This window comes from Lissotriton helveticus, chromosome 9, assembly GCF_964261635.1.
Source record: "Lissotriton helveticus chromosome 9, aLisHel1.1, whole genome shotgun sequence".
NCBI classification, from domain to species: Eukaryota; Metazoa; Chordata; class Amphibia; order Caudata; family Salamandridae; genus Lissotriton; species Lissotriton helveticus.
In genome coordinates, this window is record NC_136070.1 from 941,399,250 (window position 1) to 941,416,175 (window position 16,926).

A 16,926-nucleotide genomic window follows, 5' to 3' on the forward strand; every position below is an offset into this window, starting at 1 on the left:
TAGCACACTTTATTGTGAATATACCCCCTAGAGAGCTGATAATGATGTCTGCCTTTCTATAAGAGATACCATTATGTCAACTTCAAACATGGGAAATTTGGATTCATTAAGCACTGTCTGCATGGCCTGTATTGCTCCCTGTTACGTATATTTGTTGCAAAGGCTTCTATTATTACTGCCAAAATAAGGGGTGACTGGGGGCACCCCCTATACTGTGCTTCTTGTTATATCAAAGATCTGGGGAGCCATCCCATTAGCTCTAATCCTCACTCTAGGATTTTGGTAGCTAGCCAGAGCCTATCTCCTGAACTCCCTTGCACATTGCCTCCAGTACCACCACAAGAGAATTTAGGATCACTTTTATAGAATATTTGCTATCTGAAGAACCTTTTTGGTGTTTTCCCCGTTCCTCAGTCCCATTTTATGTCCAGAATGCTCAGCAGCCTCAAGGCTGGGTTAGGTTGGTGCTATCAAACACACAAATGGTGATGGGAGGCATGCTTGAAATTTTTCTAAACACTGGCAATTCCTCGGATAGCATCCCAAACCATCATTATTTTGCTTACTATGCCACCTCAGTTAAGACACAGCCATTTGCAAATCTGCCTTGACCCTGTTCCTCATGCGAACAGTCCAGCCCGAACTACCAGACCAGTCCTCATTGAATCGGAGCACAAGCGACTTAGAACCTGTTTCGCACTGATACAAAGGGCTCATCAGTGAGGTATAGCTTCGTTCCAGTAGTATAGTGAGCATGGGACCAACGTCTAGGTATATGCTTGCCACTTAGTGCAATACATCAAACACAGAAAAGGTGATGGGTGGAATGCTTGCAATTTGTCCCTGGAACCGAGTTATACCTGTCTGATGACCTCTTTCTAGGTTGAAACCGGTCCTACGTTGCTGTGTACCGGTGCTAAATCAAGTGATTGATTTTAGTTAGACAAATTGAAAGCATTCCTCCCATCACCTTTTGGGTGTTAGTTTGGTGGTAATCCATTGGCTAAAATGTCAGAAAGTAATTTCATATCTATATTTAACAAAGATATTGGTCAGTAGGAGCCACAATGTTTGGGGTCTCTTCCCTCTTTGGGGACCATGGAAATATTATCTCTACCACAGAGTCTACCAGGCGACCCTTGTTTTGTATGTCAGTAAATAGACATACCAACGTAGAGGCAAAGATTGGAAAAAGGTCTTTTCAAAGGCAGCTTTATACCTGTCCAGCCCCAAGACTTGCCCCAATGTAAACTTTTTGACAGCAGTCAACAACTCCTCTATGGCAATTGGTTTGTCTAAAGCCTGGACCGTGACCCGAGGAGAGAGACTTCCTTCCACATATTTATCTACATCTTTTTATGCTTTATTCTCTACCTTAAATAACCATTGATAAAATTGTATATATATAGCTCCGTTTGTTTTCATCTCAATGTATTCCTCTCCTATCCTGTTAGTTCTTTTACTCTTTCTCTTGTTGTTTTTGCCGTCAAGTATGCGGCTAAGAGCTTGCTGGGCTTGTTTCCCACCTCTTAATAACTTTGTTTCGTGTAGCAGATACTGTATTCAGTCAAATCTAGTGCTCTTACTTGTTGCCCTAGTGTCCTTATCTTCTTCAAGGATTTAATTGACGTCAACACCATCCTCAACCTTTACTTGCCCTGTCCTACCTCCCAGGTAGAATCCCCACACCCTACATGAATACAAAACACCTTTCGACCTTGAACCCCTTCCATTAACCTCTGCCGTGTTCTTAAAACATCTTCAATCTTTGGACGATATGTCTGAGTCACTGTCTCTTCCTCTGAGATAGTGTAGCACACCTTCTCTGACACCCGGTGTTTCATCCCTCTTCAGTCGATAGAACAGTCTTCGATTCTTCATGGATTGTCACATAGGGATGTCAGACTAGCAGTACTTCCTGCATTGTGCAAGCTTCTGGCAACATACTAGATGCAAGCTTCTGTCATCATCCTACAGCATGTCCAACATCTGCACCTTCTTGGGGCAGGCAAAGTCCCTCTGCCATCCCTCTCAGGTCAAAATTAGTTTAAAGGGGTAGCACCATCTGTGTTTAATGTTCTTATTCTTGAAGTGTTCAATTACAGGGTGAAAAGACTTGGGCTTGGCCAGAGTTACAGCATATAGATATTGAAATATTTGAATATTCACTCCATTGTACAAGTTGTCCCTCACCCCATGCCTTTTTCGTGATATTTTTTATCATGACAAAAGGGTGCACTCATTATTACATCTGTGGTAAGGTTGTGTCCCTGTTTTATGGGTCTGCTCTATACGCTCTGTCGATTTCCAGAAGTTCTTATTGGGCACTATGTGTGGTTTTCCTCTGATGCGGGTATTATTCCACCTTGTACGATTTTCATGATCCTCACATTTGGTTTCTAGTACAATGTTCTACTCTTTCATGGCCTATGTGTGCATCAACAACACCTCACATTCTTTGGTCTGCCCATCAACATTTCTAGAGTTCCCACCCTTTCTCTGATCTTGGTGACTTCCAAACAAATTTCTTTAAGGTCCTGCAAGATCATTTAGATCCCACGTATTTCTTCCTTGAGTACTTTAAATGCCTGAATTTAGAAGCTTTTGATGATATGCTCCTTCATTCCTTGTGAGGAGTCATCTGGCTCATCGTATTGGTTAGTGGCTACTGGTTGCTCCAAGTTTACCTCATCCTTGACGTCTGTTGAAGTATGTTTTTTATCGCTGTCTCTGAAAGGGCTGGGCCCACAAATTCTAGGCTATTCTTGAATCTTACTCCGGTGGTTCTTTTTAGCAGCATGAAAGTGTAGAGGGGAGGAAAATCATTAGAGAAACAATCAATTAGTAAATAACTGTCCTGGATACATAATAACCCACAGACAACTACTTAAGATAAGTTAATTTATTGCAAAGCCAAGAACAACTGAACATAGAGACACCTCAACAAAAGAGTATAGAAGTTGAAAGCAATCAGCAAGAAGCCAAACCTGCGCATCTAGTTTATACGATGCAACATAAACAACACAATTAATTTTTGTCCTGCTTCTGCTGCGTCTTTAGAGCCGACAACCTTCAAGATCTTTCATCTTAATGTTAGATCTTTGGTCAAACACCATCTTGACGTCTATGATTTACTTGACGAGGCCCCTGACATTTTTTTCATGTCAGAGACCTGGCTACATAATGACGCATCAGTAGCTATCAATTCGGCACTCCCCCCAGATTATACTATATATGCTCTCAATCGCGATTCTAGAGGCGGCGGTATCGCTGCCGCGATTAAAACTAGATATCCATGTTCTTGGAAGGTCATGGATATCGCGGGATGTGAAAGTGCCTATTTCTCGGTATCTGTCAACCCGCACTTTACCTTCTCGGGTCTACTTATTTATCGGCCGCCCGGCCCAGATGCAGCTTTTAGAGCCGCCCTTCCTGAGGCAGTTAGCTCTCTGGCCTTGAAAACTGCTAATTTTAATATTATCGGGGATTTTAATTTGCATTTTGACTCTCCTTGCCCTTCGGTAGCCAGCAGTACCTGTGCTGACCTGGAGGCTCTCCAACTCGTTCAATTAGTCCAACATGGTACACATATTGGTGGGCATATCCTTGATCCTTTTTTTACCTCTATAACATCGGCCAAAGTATTACCTCCTAGACCGATGCCTTGGACAGACCACCACCTAATTGAATGTCATCTTCTACTTAGTGATCCTCCTATAGCTGTTTCTACTCCTGCCATTCTTAGGCGCTCATGGAAAAAGTTAAAACTCCAAGATTTTCACCAGTTGTTAGGCGAGGTCCCTTTGGCCCCTTTTACAGATGTGGAGTCCGGCTACAATTCTTATTGTAGCTGGCTTACCAATGCGCTGGATAAACTTATTCCCTTTACTCTGACCAAACAACAGCGCAACCACTCCAGTCCATGGTATGATGACGCTCTTCGGCTACTAAAAAAATCCTGCAAACAAGCCGAAAGACTGTGGCGTAAGTCCTATGACCCGGTCAGTAAAGCTGTGTACCGCACTACCACCAAAAATTACCATAGAGCCATTTGTAGGGCCCGGGCTTCGTATTTTTCTCGTGAGTTCAGTGCGAGTAGCAATCCTAGCAAACTTATTTTTAAAGCACTGAAAGACCTTGCCACCTGTAGAACTTCCAATACGGCGATCAGTTCCCCCTCTCATTGCGAGGATCTGGCCACCTTTTTCATCAATAAAGTGGAAGGGATTTATCGCACTTTTCCCAGTTCTACTGGCTCTCGGCAGTATAGTACGGCTACGGTTAAAACCTCCATGGCACTATCCTATTTCCCAGAGCTTTCTATGGAAGAAGTTGATAAGCTTGCTATTAGAGTGAAATCAGGCTCGCCCAAAGACCCTTTGCGGCCCTCACAATTTAGGGAATCCTCCTCTCTCTGTCTTCCCCCGCTTTGTGAGCTTATCAATTTGTCTCTATCCTCGGGTTCCGTACCTAGCGCCTGGAAGCAGGCGCAGGTAATTCCTATTTTGAAGAAATCTACCTTAGATCCTGGTAAAGCTGAAAGCTATCGTCCCATTTCTCTCCTCCCGTGGGCTGCCAAACTGACTGAGGCTCACGTAAATGCCACTCTTGCAAACCATCTTCATTCTGCGAATATTTTAGATCCTACGCAGAATGGCTTCAGGCCCGGTCACAGTACTGAGACTGCGCTCCTATACATGGCTGAACACCTTCGCATGTTGGTTGATTCGGGTCATACGGCGGCACTTGTGCTTCTCGATCTAAGTGCCGCCTTTGACACTGTCTCCCATGACATTTTACTCCAACGTCTGGTTGAGGCTGGGGTAGATAAGGTGGCCCTTGATTGGTTCAGATCTTTTTTATCTGATCGCTCCTTCAGGGTCAGCATTCCCCCCTTCGAATCTAAACCACATGCGATTGCCCAGGGAGTACCACAGGGATCGGCTCTAAGCCCCACCCTTTTCAATCTTTATGTCCAGCCGCTAGCTGATGTCGCCATGCGTGGGAACCTTTCCATCGTGTCCTACGCAGACGACACTCAGCTGGCGGTTGCGATTAGTGGGGCCTCCGATCTCGAGTCAGCCAAGTTCCGTGAGGGACTTATCTCTGTGGCACACTGGATGAATGACAATTTCCTACAATTGAACGCAAAAAAAACCGAGGTGCTCATTGTGGGAAAGCAAATTCATCTGTGGGATGATAACTGGTGGCCTCAAGAGCTCGGACCCATTCCTATCCCTGTTACTGAAGTAAAGAATCTTGGGGTGTGGTTTGACTCCCATTTGAGTTTCACCACTCATACAAAAAAGACCGCTGCTTCCTGCTTTGGGATTTTGCGTCAGCTTCGGTCCACCTTCAAATTTTTTGACGCTCCCACTCGTCAGCTTATCGTGCAAGCCATGATCCTGTCCAAACTGGATTATGTTAGCTCTCTTTTTCTTGGAGTCAACCAGGCTGAGCTTTCTCGCCTCCAACGCATTCAGAACGCCGCCGCCAGGGCTCTGGTTGGCCTGCCCAAATTCTGTTCAGCCAGGAAAACCATCTACAATCTTCATTGGCTCCCGGTGGCACAGAGAATAAAGTTTAAATCTTTGATCCTAACTTTCAAAATTCTTAAACTTTCTTCCCCTCCGATCCTTCAGTATCTAATCTCTCCCTATGTGCCAGCTCGTACTCTGAGGTCCTCTGCTCTTCATCTTGCTATCGTTCCTCGTTTTAAGAGATCCAGGACAGGCGGACGTTCCTTCCAAGTTCTTGCCGCCAAGTTGTGGAACTCTTTGCCTGTGCATATCCGTGCCATCGAGGGGCTTTCTGCTTTTAGGAAGGCAGTAAAAACCTTCCTCTTTCCCCTGGTCCCCTAGTTATGTTTGCTGTGTTGTGTTCTTGGTCTCTGTCCGGTTTTTGGTTGTGTTCTCGCGCCAGGACGCCCCTTTGCTGGGGCATCTGTGCGCGTAATAAATCCGGTTAACATAACAATTCAAGGAGTAAAATACAGAAAATTCAGGTTGCATGAGTCCAAATTTCCCTGCATCGGGGTTTGGTGAGTGGAAAGCATAAAACTGTTCCCACTCTAACACTAAAGTGACATCCCTAATTAAGCATTTTCAGGAAGAAGGGTAAAAGGTGTCAGCGTGTGGAGCCTCCCTAAGAAGTCCCTCCACAATCAATGGGTCAAATCGCATGAAGATACAAAGGACAGAGCTCGTTCTAGGATAGTCTCAGTGGCGGCTCCTCCGCTAAGGCGGAGGAGCATCACCCCACTGCCATAAAGCAGCAAATGAAAGAAAAAATAAAATGATAATAACATTATGTTATTATCATTTTATTTTGTCCTCCTGCTGCGGCAGCTTGCAGGAGGGGGCGAGGCTGCAGAGCAGGAGAGGAGTGGTAGAACACTCCTAAGGGCGCAATATTAGTTTGGTCGGCCCTCTCGGACCGCACAAAACAGTCATGCACACTTTCCCCATTCTCCATGCAGGCTGCATTACAGCCTGCATGGAGAACATGCCCACCCATCTAGCCCCTGCCTGAGCACCGTGTCACGGCGCTCAGACCAATCACAATGCTGCATTGCAGCTTTGTGATTGGCTGCAGGGAGTGTGGGAGCCCTGGTGCTTTCAGCTACTAATTTCTCCCAGGAAGAGGACGCAAGAGAGGCGGCGGCAGACGGCCAGCCGGACAGCCGGGAGGTAAGTGACAAGGCAGGAGCGGTGATCGAGCATGAACAGCAGTACTGACTGGACCGGAGCAGTGAAAGTGCAGGAGCAGTGAACGGGCAGAATCGGTGACGGGGCAGGAGAAGTGATGGGGCAGGAGAAGTGACGGGGCAGGAGAAGTGACGGGGCAGGAGCAGTGATTAGGCTTGAGCAGGAGTGGTGAACGGGTAGGAGCAGTGAACGGGCAGGAGCAGATAACGGGCAGGCGCGGTGAACGAGCAGGAGCAGTGAACGGGCAGGGGCAGTGAAAGGGCTGGAGCAGTAACAGGGCAGGAGCAGTGAACGTGCAGGAGCAGTGACGGGGCAGGGGAAATGACAGGGAAGGAGCGGTGACGGGGTAGAAGTGACAGGGCGGGAGACACTTATGTTGCTTGCCTATTTATTTATATGCTATTGCATGACATCCACTGATGTTTCTGCAAAGCATACCTGTTGCCCTGAATTTTTGTCCTGAATTTTGACCTCCTGTCCTGAATTTGAGTCCTGAATTTTGAGCCCTTGTCCTGAATTTTTACACTCACCATCCTGAATTTGCGCCCATGCCAGTTGGCCACCCTAACTGCAGTCAGCAATGGCCACCGTACATCTGTAGCGCTTCCTTCCCTCCCCTGGCTTTTCCCGAGGTCCTAGTCGCATTAATTGGAGTCAGTGCTCCTGTTGCACCACGGGGGAGTGTCGGTTATTGCTAGTCTGAGGATGCAGAATTCCCCCAATCCTCAGGCAGTGGTACGGAAGCACACTTCTAACCTTCTTGTCAGGCCAGGCCACCACCCATTAGGAGAGATGTATAATTGTTACCCCCCACTAAGAGCTTCTTTACTTTTTAGTAAACTGTTTTTGACAATATTATGTTCTGGACATATTTATAATTCGATGTATAGCTTTAAGCTGTGTGCGCAATAAATGTGGTTTTCCTTTTGAAATGTAAAAACTCTGACTGGACAATTAAGTATTTTAGGTGTGTTATGGAGTTCTAAGATTGCAGTCCACATCACCTCACGCAGGGAGCCTTTAGCCACCCTGTCCTAGCTTTGAGAGTCAAGTACTGAAGGGAGTGCTTGGCTTTCAGTTAGGGATGACAATAGTGCAGGCACCCCAGTACAAAAGTGTTAAAAATACTATTAGTTGACACAATCGAGGCTAAGTAACCCCCTCGGTGCCCTTGGGCCCTTGAGAACTTGGGCTCCCTGGGAGATTTGTGTTATTAGCTCGTTGGTGCTTGTTTTTTTGGAGGTGGAGGAGGGTGCGCTGTGGTTTTGGGTGGCTTGCTATCAAGAGAAGATGTGTTGTGGAGTTTTGGAGTTTGTTACCAATCTTGTCCTGTGCATTGTTGGATGTTATGCTGTGCATGCTGGGTGGGTTACTTAGCTGTTTAGGCTTCCTACATATGTTGCTCTATAGGTGTTTGGAATTACACAGTGTGTAGAGGGGGTGTTGGTCACCAAGGTGGGGGTGTTTTGCAAATCAGGGCCTTATTTGGCATGGCTCTGTGGATGCAGGTTGTTGTGCTTCTGTCCAGTGGGGTTGTCTATGCTCGCTCAGTTGGTGATGTTGGAGTGTCTGTGCTTGCATTGTATGTCGGGTTTGGATTGCTCTGGTTAAAGGTGTCTTTCTCTTTGGGGCCTTTGAGTGGCATTGGTTTATCAGTGGATGCTGTTGTGCGTCTGTGCGCCGGTGGTGGGGTTCCTGCTTTGTCGTGCTGCTGGTTTGCGTCTCCGCGGGGGCTTGTTGTGCGCCCTGCGCGCAGAGGGTCTCGGTGTCTACTCTAAGTGGGAGGTCTCGGATGCCATCTCGCTCCCTTGGAGAGAGAGGGAGGCGACGGGGATCTTGTCTTTCTTGGAGCGCGCGGTGGCCTGTTTGTGGGTGTGTCTCTCTCTTCTCCCCCTTTCATGCGTCCCTATAAAGCCCGAGGTGAGGCCGGGAGCTGCGGACCTTGGACTGCCCCGAGGGCCGTGAGAGCGGAGCGGAGAGTAGCCGGAGTCGCTGCAGCCCCGCCATGGCCCCCGCCCCTCCCGTCGCGAGGCTCCTGCTGATCGCGCTCTCCGCCCTGGCCGCGCCGCCGCACTGGGACCGGACCCCGGTAAGGAGCCGAGGGTGGGACGGGGGCGGCGTGGACTGCAGGGGCAGCTGAGGGCTGGGGCAGCCCGGGATGCAACGCAGCTTGCCGGAGTATTAACACTATGGGGCAGATTTACAAGCCTCTTGCGCCACGTTTGCGTCATTTTTATGGGAAAAGTGACGCAAAAGTGGAACGAGGGGCTTGTAAATCTGCCCCTATATGTTTTCTAGGAGCTATACCTCAGCACATATGGGGCGTATTCAAAGGTGCGCGGAACTTTATGAGTCTGCGTTGGGCAGTATCATTAGGTGGTGATTCCGGGTGCAGCGGTATGTTTTATTTCAGGTGCTGGAGTAAGTTAGGAGCGCAGTAGTAGATGCACTCAGCACACGTGTGGTTTATATACAACTGAGGGAAACTTTATGAGTTTGTGTGCGGCAGTAGCATTAAGGGTTGATTCTGGGTGCAGTGGTATGTTTTATTTCGGGTGCTGGAGTATGGCAGGGGCGCAGTAGTAGATGGTGTCAGCACATATGGGGCGTATTGACTGCTGCGGAAAATGTTATTTGTCTGTATTGGGGAGTAGTATTAGGGGTTGATTCTTGGTGCAGTGGTATGTTTTATTTGCGGGGCTGGAGTAAGGCAAGAGCGCAGTAGTAGATGTACTCAGCACCCATGGGGCGTATTCACAGCTGCGGGGAACTTTATAAGTCTGTATTGGGCAGTAGCATTAGGTGGTGATTCTGGGTGCAGTGGTATGTTTTATTTCTGGTGTTGGATTCAGGCAGGGGTGCACTAGTCGTATGTTAGTAACATGTACATTAGAGTTACAAGGGTGTGTCCCAGGTGTGTTGCTGAGTGGCACAGACAGCATCGCAACATCTTTTTACTTTCTTTTAGTCACGTCTGTGCAATCATTGAGTACAGTGCAGGTGTGTTGCGGTATGGGACAGGAGAACAGGGGTCTTACTCTGGCGGCAGGGGTGTTCCTTGACACTTGGATGACAAAAATCAGAGGGTTGTGTAGGTACAGGAATGTGCCCTCTATTGGACAGCAGCAGTGGGGTTGCATTCTGGATGCAGGAGTATGATTCAAGCTTAGGGCAAGATAGGAGTACAGGTTTTGGATCCGGGATCTTACGGTATGTGCTGTAGCCATGTTGGGGGTGATTTGGCGTAAATTACATTCTTTTGTGCTAGGGTTTTTGATGGCCGTATTTGAAGCCGATTTGTGGCGCAGGGGTGTGCTGTGTTAGCAACAGTATTGGCACATGTACTGGAGTATGTCTTTTTCGGTGCTGGAATATCAGCATTTTAGGTGAATTTGCAATGAAGCAGTACGTATTGCACATGTATGCCAGCTGTAATGGATTAGATGCCATTTATGTATGGGGTTTGGGCAGCTTCAGTGAGGTGCAGAGCTACCGTATTGTGATGGGGGGAGATGAATTAGTGTGTCTGTGTCAACTATATTGGACTGGAGAGCAGCTGTGTTGGGGTGTTTGTCTACTGAATTGTGGTGAAGGACAGCTGTACTAGTGTGCAGGGCATTTTGATTGGGTGCAGCAATGCCGTATTATGGTACATAGCAGGTAGTTTAGTGTGTGTGGGAGCTATGTTGGGCTGAATAACAGCTGCGTGTTGGGGTGTTTGCTGAACTGAGGTGAAGGACAGCTGTACTGGTGTGCAGGGCATTATCATTGGGTGCAGCAGTGCTGTAGTCTGGTGCATAGCAGGTAGTTTAGTGTGTGTGGCAGCTATGTTGGGCTGAAGAACAGCTGTATTGTGGTGTGTTTCTGCTGGGTTGCGTTGAAGGACAGCTGGACTTGTGTGCAGGGTAAATTGATTGGGGGCGGCACTGCTGTATTATGACACAAATCAGGTAGTTTAGTGTGTGTGGCAGCTTTATTGGGCAGAAGAAAAGCTGTATTGTGGTGCTTGATGAATTGATGAGAAGGACAGCTGTATTGGTGTACAGGGCATTATGATTGGGCATGGCACCACTATATTCTAATGCATAGCAGGTAGTTTATAGTGTATGGCAGTTATATTGGGTTGAAGAACAGCTGTGTTGGGGTGTTTGTCTGCTGAATTAAGGTGAAGGACAGCTGTACTGGTGTGCAGGGCATTATGACTGGGTGCAGCACTGCTGTATTCTGGGATATCTCAGGTAGTTTAGTGGGTGTGGCAGCTATGCTGGTCAGAAGAACAGCTGTGTTGTGGTGTTACTCTGCTGAATTAAGGTGAAGGACAGCTGTATTGGTGTACAGGGCATTATGATTGGGTATGGCACCACTATATTCTAATGCATAGCAGGTAGTTTACAGAGTGTGGCAGCTATGTTGGGTTGAAGAAGAGCTGTGTTGGTGTGTTTGTCTGCTGAATTGAAGTGGAGGATAGCTGTACTGGTGTTCAGGGCATTATAATTGAATGCAGCAATGCTGTATTATGGTGCATAGCAGGTAGTTTAGTGTGTGTGGCAGTTATACTGGGCTGAAGAACAGCTGTGTTGTGGTAGTCTGCTGAATTGAGGTGAAGAGAGGCTGTACTTCTGTGCAGGGCATTATAATTGGATGCAGCATTGCTGTATCCGGATGCATAGCAGGTAGTTTAGTGTGTGTGGCTGCTATGCTACTTGGCAGGGAGCGGTGCTCAGCTGTAGAGGAGCTATTTTGGAGCTGGTTGTTTTGATTTAGTGGATTAATGGATCCACTGAACAAATCAGTGCTTGACATCAAGTTTGCAAGTTCGAATTCCGGGGGTTCTCGCAGGTCGTGAAATAAGTAACAATTGGGCAACAATGCACATCTGGATTCAGCGCCGAGAAGCTCCGGGGTGTGTGTGTCTGGGTGAGCATGCACTATACAAATACACATTATATATAGCTGCAAACTACTCCAGAGGGCTGGGGTACACTGCAGATGTGCTGGGTTGCAGCACACCAGTATAAGAGCCATAACCAAGGCCATTGGAATGATGTGATTGCACAGCCCGGTAGTTTTTTGCATAATTTTGAATTTGTTGCATTTGCCACATAATCCATCATCTGCTGCATAATTTGCAGGTAGTAACAAAAATAGTTTCTAGGTCAAATGGATCAAAAGTTATAAAAAATGCAGTGACTTGCTGCTGCGCGTTGCAAGGCACTTCACAAAGGTTGACTGGTCACCTTTTAAATACATATTGCAGTATTTGAGTGTTAAACTCCTACCAAGAGGTGAACTCTAAGTCCAGACAATGTTAATATAAGTAAACGTAAAATAGTTATCTGATATTGTCACAAAATGTACCACAGAATTTGCATTTTCTAGCTGCCTAATCTTGCTGTATAATTCCAGTCGCCCTGCATTGGCACGGTTTTTCTGGGTGCTTAATTTGAGGTATGCGACAACAATCTAAGTCAGCAGTCCTCGGGTTTCTCTGTCTATGACCGCGGGGATAGCTCAGTGGGTCCCTGCCATGAAAGTCGTGATACGGTGTCTACGGCTGGGATTCTTGGCCGCTTTGCAGCCCAGATGGGCGGTTTTGACGGAGCTGGTGTGTGGGAGCTCTGTTCAGACTACTTACAGCGTGCACAGGTGTTTATTTTGGGCCGGGGTGAACAGGTGTTTGTCTTGGGCTGCCGTTCGCAGGTATTTATTTTGCTTGGCGCGCTCGCGCGCTGTTTTGACTGGGTTCTCGATCCTTCGTCCGTGCGCCGTTTGAGAGACCTAATTTGAATTTCAGGGACCGGCGGACGGGTGATGGTGGTGAATAGCTGCGACTTTGGGATTTGCAGTGTTCCGTGGGGTTTATTAATTTTAATATGAACCATTTAATTGCATTTTGGCACTTTAACAATAAGTGTTATGGTTACCCTACTGAAAGAACTCTTTTTATCGAACGCTACTGCTGGCACTTATCCCGCTGAGCTGGCTGGGTAGAGGAGTGTTACTAAGTGATTAACTGTGGCGTGTTCTAAGTGGCATGCGTTGACGGTATGTACCTTTTTAAAAATTCTATTTACAAGTGATTATATCCAAAGCACTTCACATAAAATATTTAAAATACTGTTATTATTGCCCAATCAAAACGCATCTCCATTTAATCCACCTGGGAAGGATGAAAGGCTGAGTTCAAATCGCCGGAATTTGAGCATAGTTACGATCCGGAAATCACACCCAGAGCCCAACCGCAAGGGCCCAACACACTGAGCTACCTTGCCTGCTAGCTGCGCTACTGGTTTAGGTGTCCATCAGGTTGAAGACATTCCTGTTTAATTCATAAGGGGTGCAGTAGAGTTTAGTGTTCGGTATGTTATTTGTCTTATGGGAATGAAGCTGAGAGTTTATGTTTGCATTTCTTGCGATTCGGTGTTCCAGTTAGGTAGGAGTTGATAGAAGCAGGTTTTCTAACAGGTATGAGGGTATGATGGACGGTACTTATGTGGAATTTTTGTTATTCTGTTGAGTCACTTCAGACTAGAACCCCTTGAGGTTTTTTTTTTATTTGACATCTACTTTTGAGGTTGCCCAGACCTTTTGATTTTACTAATGTTATATCTATAATATACCTACTTTTAACCCCTTGGCAACGCTAACTCGCCGGTGTTGCCGTCGGAAGGCCGACGCGGCCCCGCCCGTTTTGCGGAAGTGCCGCACTGACGCAAAACGGACGGCGCATGGGAGGGGTTAAGGGCTTTCAGACAGGCCTCTCCATCCATGTTTTTGTTATTGTGTCATTCACATCTTTCATTTCACCCACGATAGCCGACAGAAGGAGCAGGTGGTGTGTCCACTTCAGCCATTGGCTAACTTCATCGTGAATGTCAACACTGTGCCTTTTCACTGGGAACACACTTACTGGGAAACAACCTTTAGAACGCAGTCATCACATCGCACAACATTTACAACGCAGTCATTACATCGCAACATCCTTTACAACGTATGTCACTGCATTGCAACCATTACATTGCATGTCACTACAACGCATGACACTACAACGCATGACACTACAACGCAGGCATTACATCGCATGTCATTACAAGGCATACCATTACAACGCATAGTACCCCTACACTATCCAACACTTACCCTACTGTTGCACCCCCAGGAGTTAGAATAGTAATTTTTCCCCCTACATTATCCAACACTTACCATACTGTTGCACCCCCTGGAGTTAGAATAGTAATTGTTACCCCTACACTATCCAACACTTACCCTACTGTTGCACCCCCTGGAGTTAGAATAGTAATTTTTCCCCCTACATTATCCAACACTTACCATACTGTTGCACCCCCAGGAGTTAGAATAGTAATTGTTACCCCTACACTATCCAACACTTACCCTACTGTTGCACCCCCTGGAGTTAGAATAGTAATTTTTCCCCCTACATTATCCAACACTTACCATACTGTTGCACCCCCTGGAGTTAGAATAGTAATTGTTACCCCTACACTATCCAACACTTACCCTACTGTTGCACCCCCTGGAGTTAGAATAGTAATTTTTCCCCCTACATTATCCAACACTTACCATACTGTTGCACCCCCTGGAGTTAGAATAGTAATTGTTACCCCTACACTATCCAACACTTACCCTACTGTTGCACCCCCTGGAGTTAGAATAGTAATTTCCCCCCCTACATTATCCAACACTTACCATACTGTTGCACCCCCTGGAGTTAGAATAGTAATTGTTACCCCTACACTATCCAACACTTACCTTACATGCAATGTAATGTTATGCGTTGTAATGGTATGCGTTGTAAAGGTATAATGCGATGTAATGGAATGCGTTGTAAATGTAGTTAAAAAAGATTTATTGCAATGGCATGCAATGTAAAAAGGGATTTTGCAGTGTAAAAACTGTGTTGTAAAGGCATGCGTTCTAAATGTGTGCGTTGTAACATCATACATTCCACTTACTCCAGAAATATGTGCTTTACTACCCTTGACAGGGCGTTGGAGTGCTTTACCTTGGGCAGGAAGCTGCTTCGGAAACCAGGGTTTTTTGAGACCATAAAAATATTTTTGCTGTTAGCCATTTTTTTTAGATTGATGAGGGCTTGGCAGTTTCCCCAATACTGCAATTTAGCAAAAATCATAAAACAACTAAAGAAGTATTGACAAAGCCAAAAGACGGGTGACTAACTATAAAATTGATTAGAACAAGAAAGATATTTTGGCGAGTTTGGTCCCCGAGGAATCTTGCTGGTTTCCACATGATTTTTAAGGAGTTTTAATGTTGCTGTTCAGTAAGCCTGCAGGGGCGGCCTTAGGAATGTGCAAGCTGTGCACCTGCACAGGGCCACCAAACCCCATGGGCCACCACGCCAATATATATCCTTAATATATTAATCCTCTGAGGATGGATAAATATTTGCGTAGCGGCCCCTGGCAGGGATTTGGCAGCCTCTGGCTCTGTTCCACTTCCAAACACCCTGACCTCCCCCTCTTCACTGGCCTCCGCGCTCCGCCCCGCCTGGACCCCCTCTTCCGGGGCCACCTACCTAAGCTCCCTGCCCAGGGCCGCCATGAGCCTAGAGCCGCCCCTGAAGCCTGGGCGGAGTATGCGGAGTGGTGCTCCGCGTAGTTCCACGGAGTTAAAAAAAACCTCAGTGTAACTAGGCCATGCTCCGTGCCCTCCCACCCTCCCCCTCCCACAGCAATTAAAAATACTTAAAAAGGCACTTACCCTACCGTGTCTTCCTCGGCTTCCTCCTACTCGCAATGGCTGATCTCTCCTGCCTCCTCCTCACGCTGAATAACCCCTACGTTGTACATTTTGCGCGTGTGCAAGCGCATTTGCAAGACATACACGTAGGGGTTATTCAGTGCGAGGAGGAGACAGTAGAGAGAAGCCATTGTGAGGAGAAGGACGCAGAGGAAGACGAGACAGGTAAGTGCCTTTTTATTTAATTATTTTTTATAACTTTGGGAGGGTGGAGGGGCCAGTTAACTACGCTCCGCCATGGAGTTGTAGTTTTGCCTGAACTCCATGTTCGCAGAACAGAACGCGGAGTAGGCAAAACTACGCAAACTCTGCAGGCGGAGCGTAGTTACCCACCCAGGGTTACTGTTCAGGGGTCTTGTATTTGAATTGAGCATTGAACTTGATTGCCCGTCAATGTAATTATTATTCATGCTCATGTGAGTGTTAACTTTACACGTAGGCTGAGACGTGACTGAGGCACACATTTACTTTAGCCTTTCACTTACAGAAGAGTTATACAATATTTACTTTTTTGAACCATTATTTTTACTTGAACATAAAACCTATCAGGCAATTTTAATATAAGTTTTAATGGAGAGACAGATTATTTTAATGATTTTTGTTTGCTGATTCTGATTTATTGAGAAAACTAAAAGGTTATCTGTGGTATGCGTAAGCTAATCTTACACAGTGGAATTTACTCTGACTGCCTTACATCGTTTTTGCTGTGTTTGTCATTACAGTCATGACCAACCATATGCAAATACATCTTAGAACAGCTCTAAAAGACACTGCTTGTCGCACACTACTTAATCACTTACCCTCTGAATGGGAACCCAAACAATGCTAGGTGTATTTTGGCCTTATTGGGACTCAGCAGTGAGGTGCAGCTTGTCTCCCTGTGGCACAGCTCCAGATCTACCCCTTCCATCTGGAGAGACTCTTTAAGAAAAACAAAGTGATGGACGCAGTGCTCAAAGGCAGTGCAACCACTGATAATTACTGTGCGCACAATCGATCCATTGTTTTATTGCTCACTGTGTCATTATCAACAGGGACCAACCATATGCAAATTTGATTGTGCTATCACCGATAGGGCCCAAACATATATACATCTGTCTAGGTGCCTCCCCACAAGAGACAGACAGATCAGTTCGAGCTGCTACAAGACATCTCCGGTGAATGGGATCACACACACCCAAATACACTTCAGACTTATTTGACCTTAGCAGTGAGGTGCAGTTCGAGTCCGTAGGACACAGTGAGTCAGGATACAGTCCTATGCATATTTTATTGTCATATTCTTGTTTTTTTTGGAAGTGGGACTACATGCTGTCCCTTTAACATTATTGTTAGAAACGGGGGTCTCTAGTTGGCAGGTTGTTACCCTGTCCAGGTAGGGACCCTTCCTCCTATTCAGGGTAAGGGAGCTACACTTCTAAAATAACCCTTGCTTACC

At 46.4% G+C, this 16,926-nt stretch overlaps 1 protein-coding gene across 3 annotated transcripts in view; it reads left to right on the forward strand.

Annotated features, from left to right (window-relative positions):
- Positions 1-8,668: 8,668 nt before the first annotated feature.
- Positions 8,669-16,926, forward strand: part of LOC144783075 (SPARC-related modular calcium-binding protein 1-like) — a 419,240-nt gene continuing 410,982 nt past the window's right edge. For all 3 annotated transcript variants that reach the window (XM_078662241.1, XM_078662242.1, XM_078662243.1), the window contains exon 1: positions 8,669-8,796. In XM_078662241.1, coding sequence (XP_078518367.1) covers positions 8,713-8,796 — 84 coding nt within the window. In that variant the 5' untranslated portion in view covers positions 8,669-8,712. The remainder of the gene's footprint in view (positions 8,797-16,926) is intronic.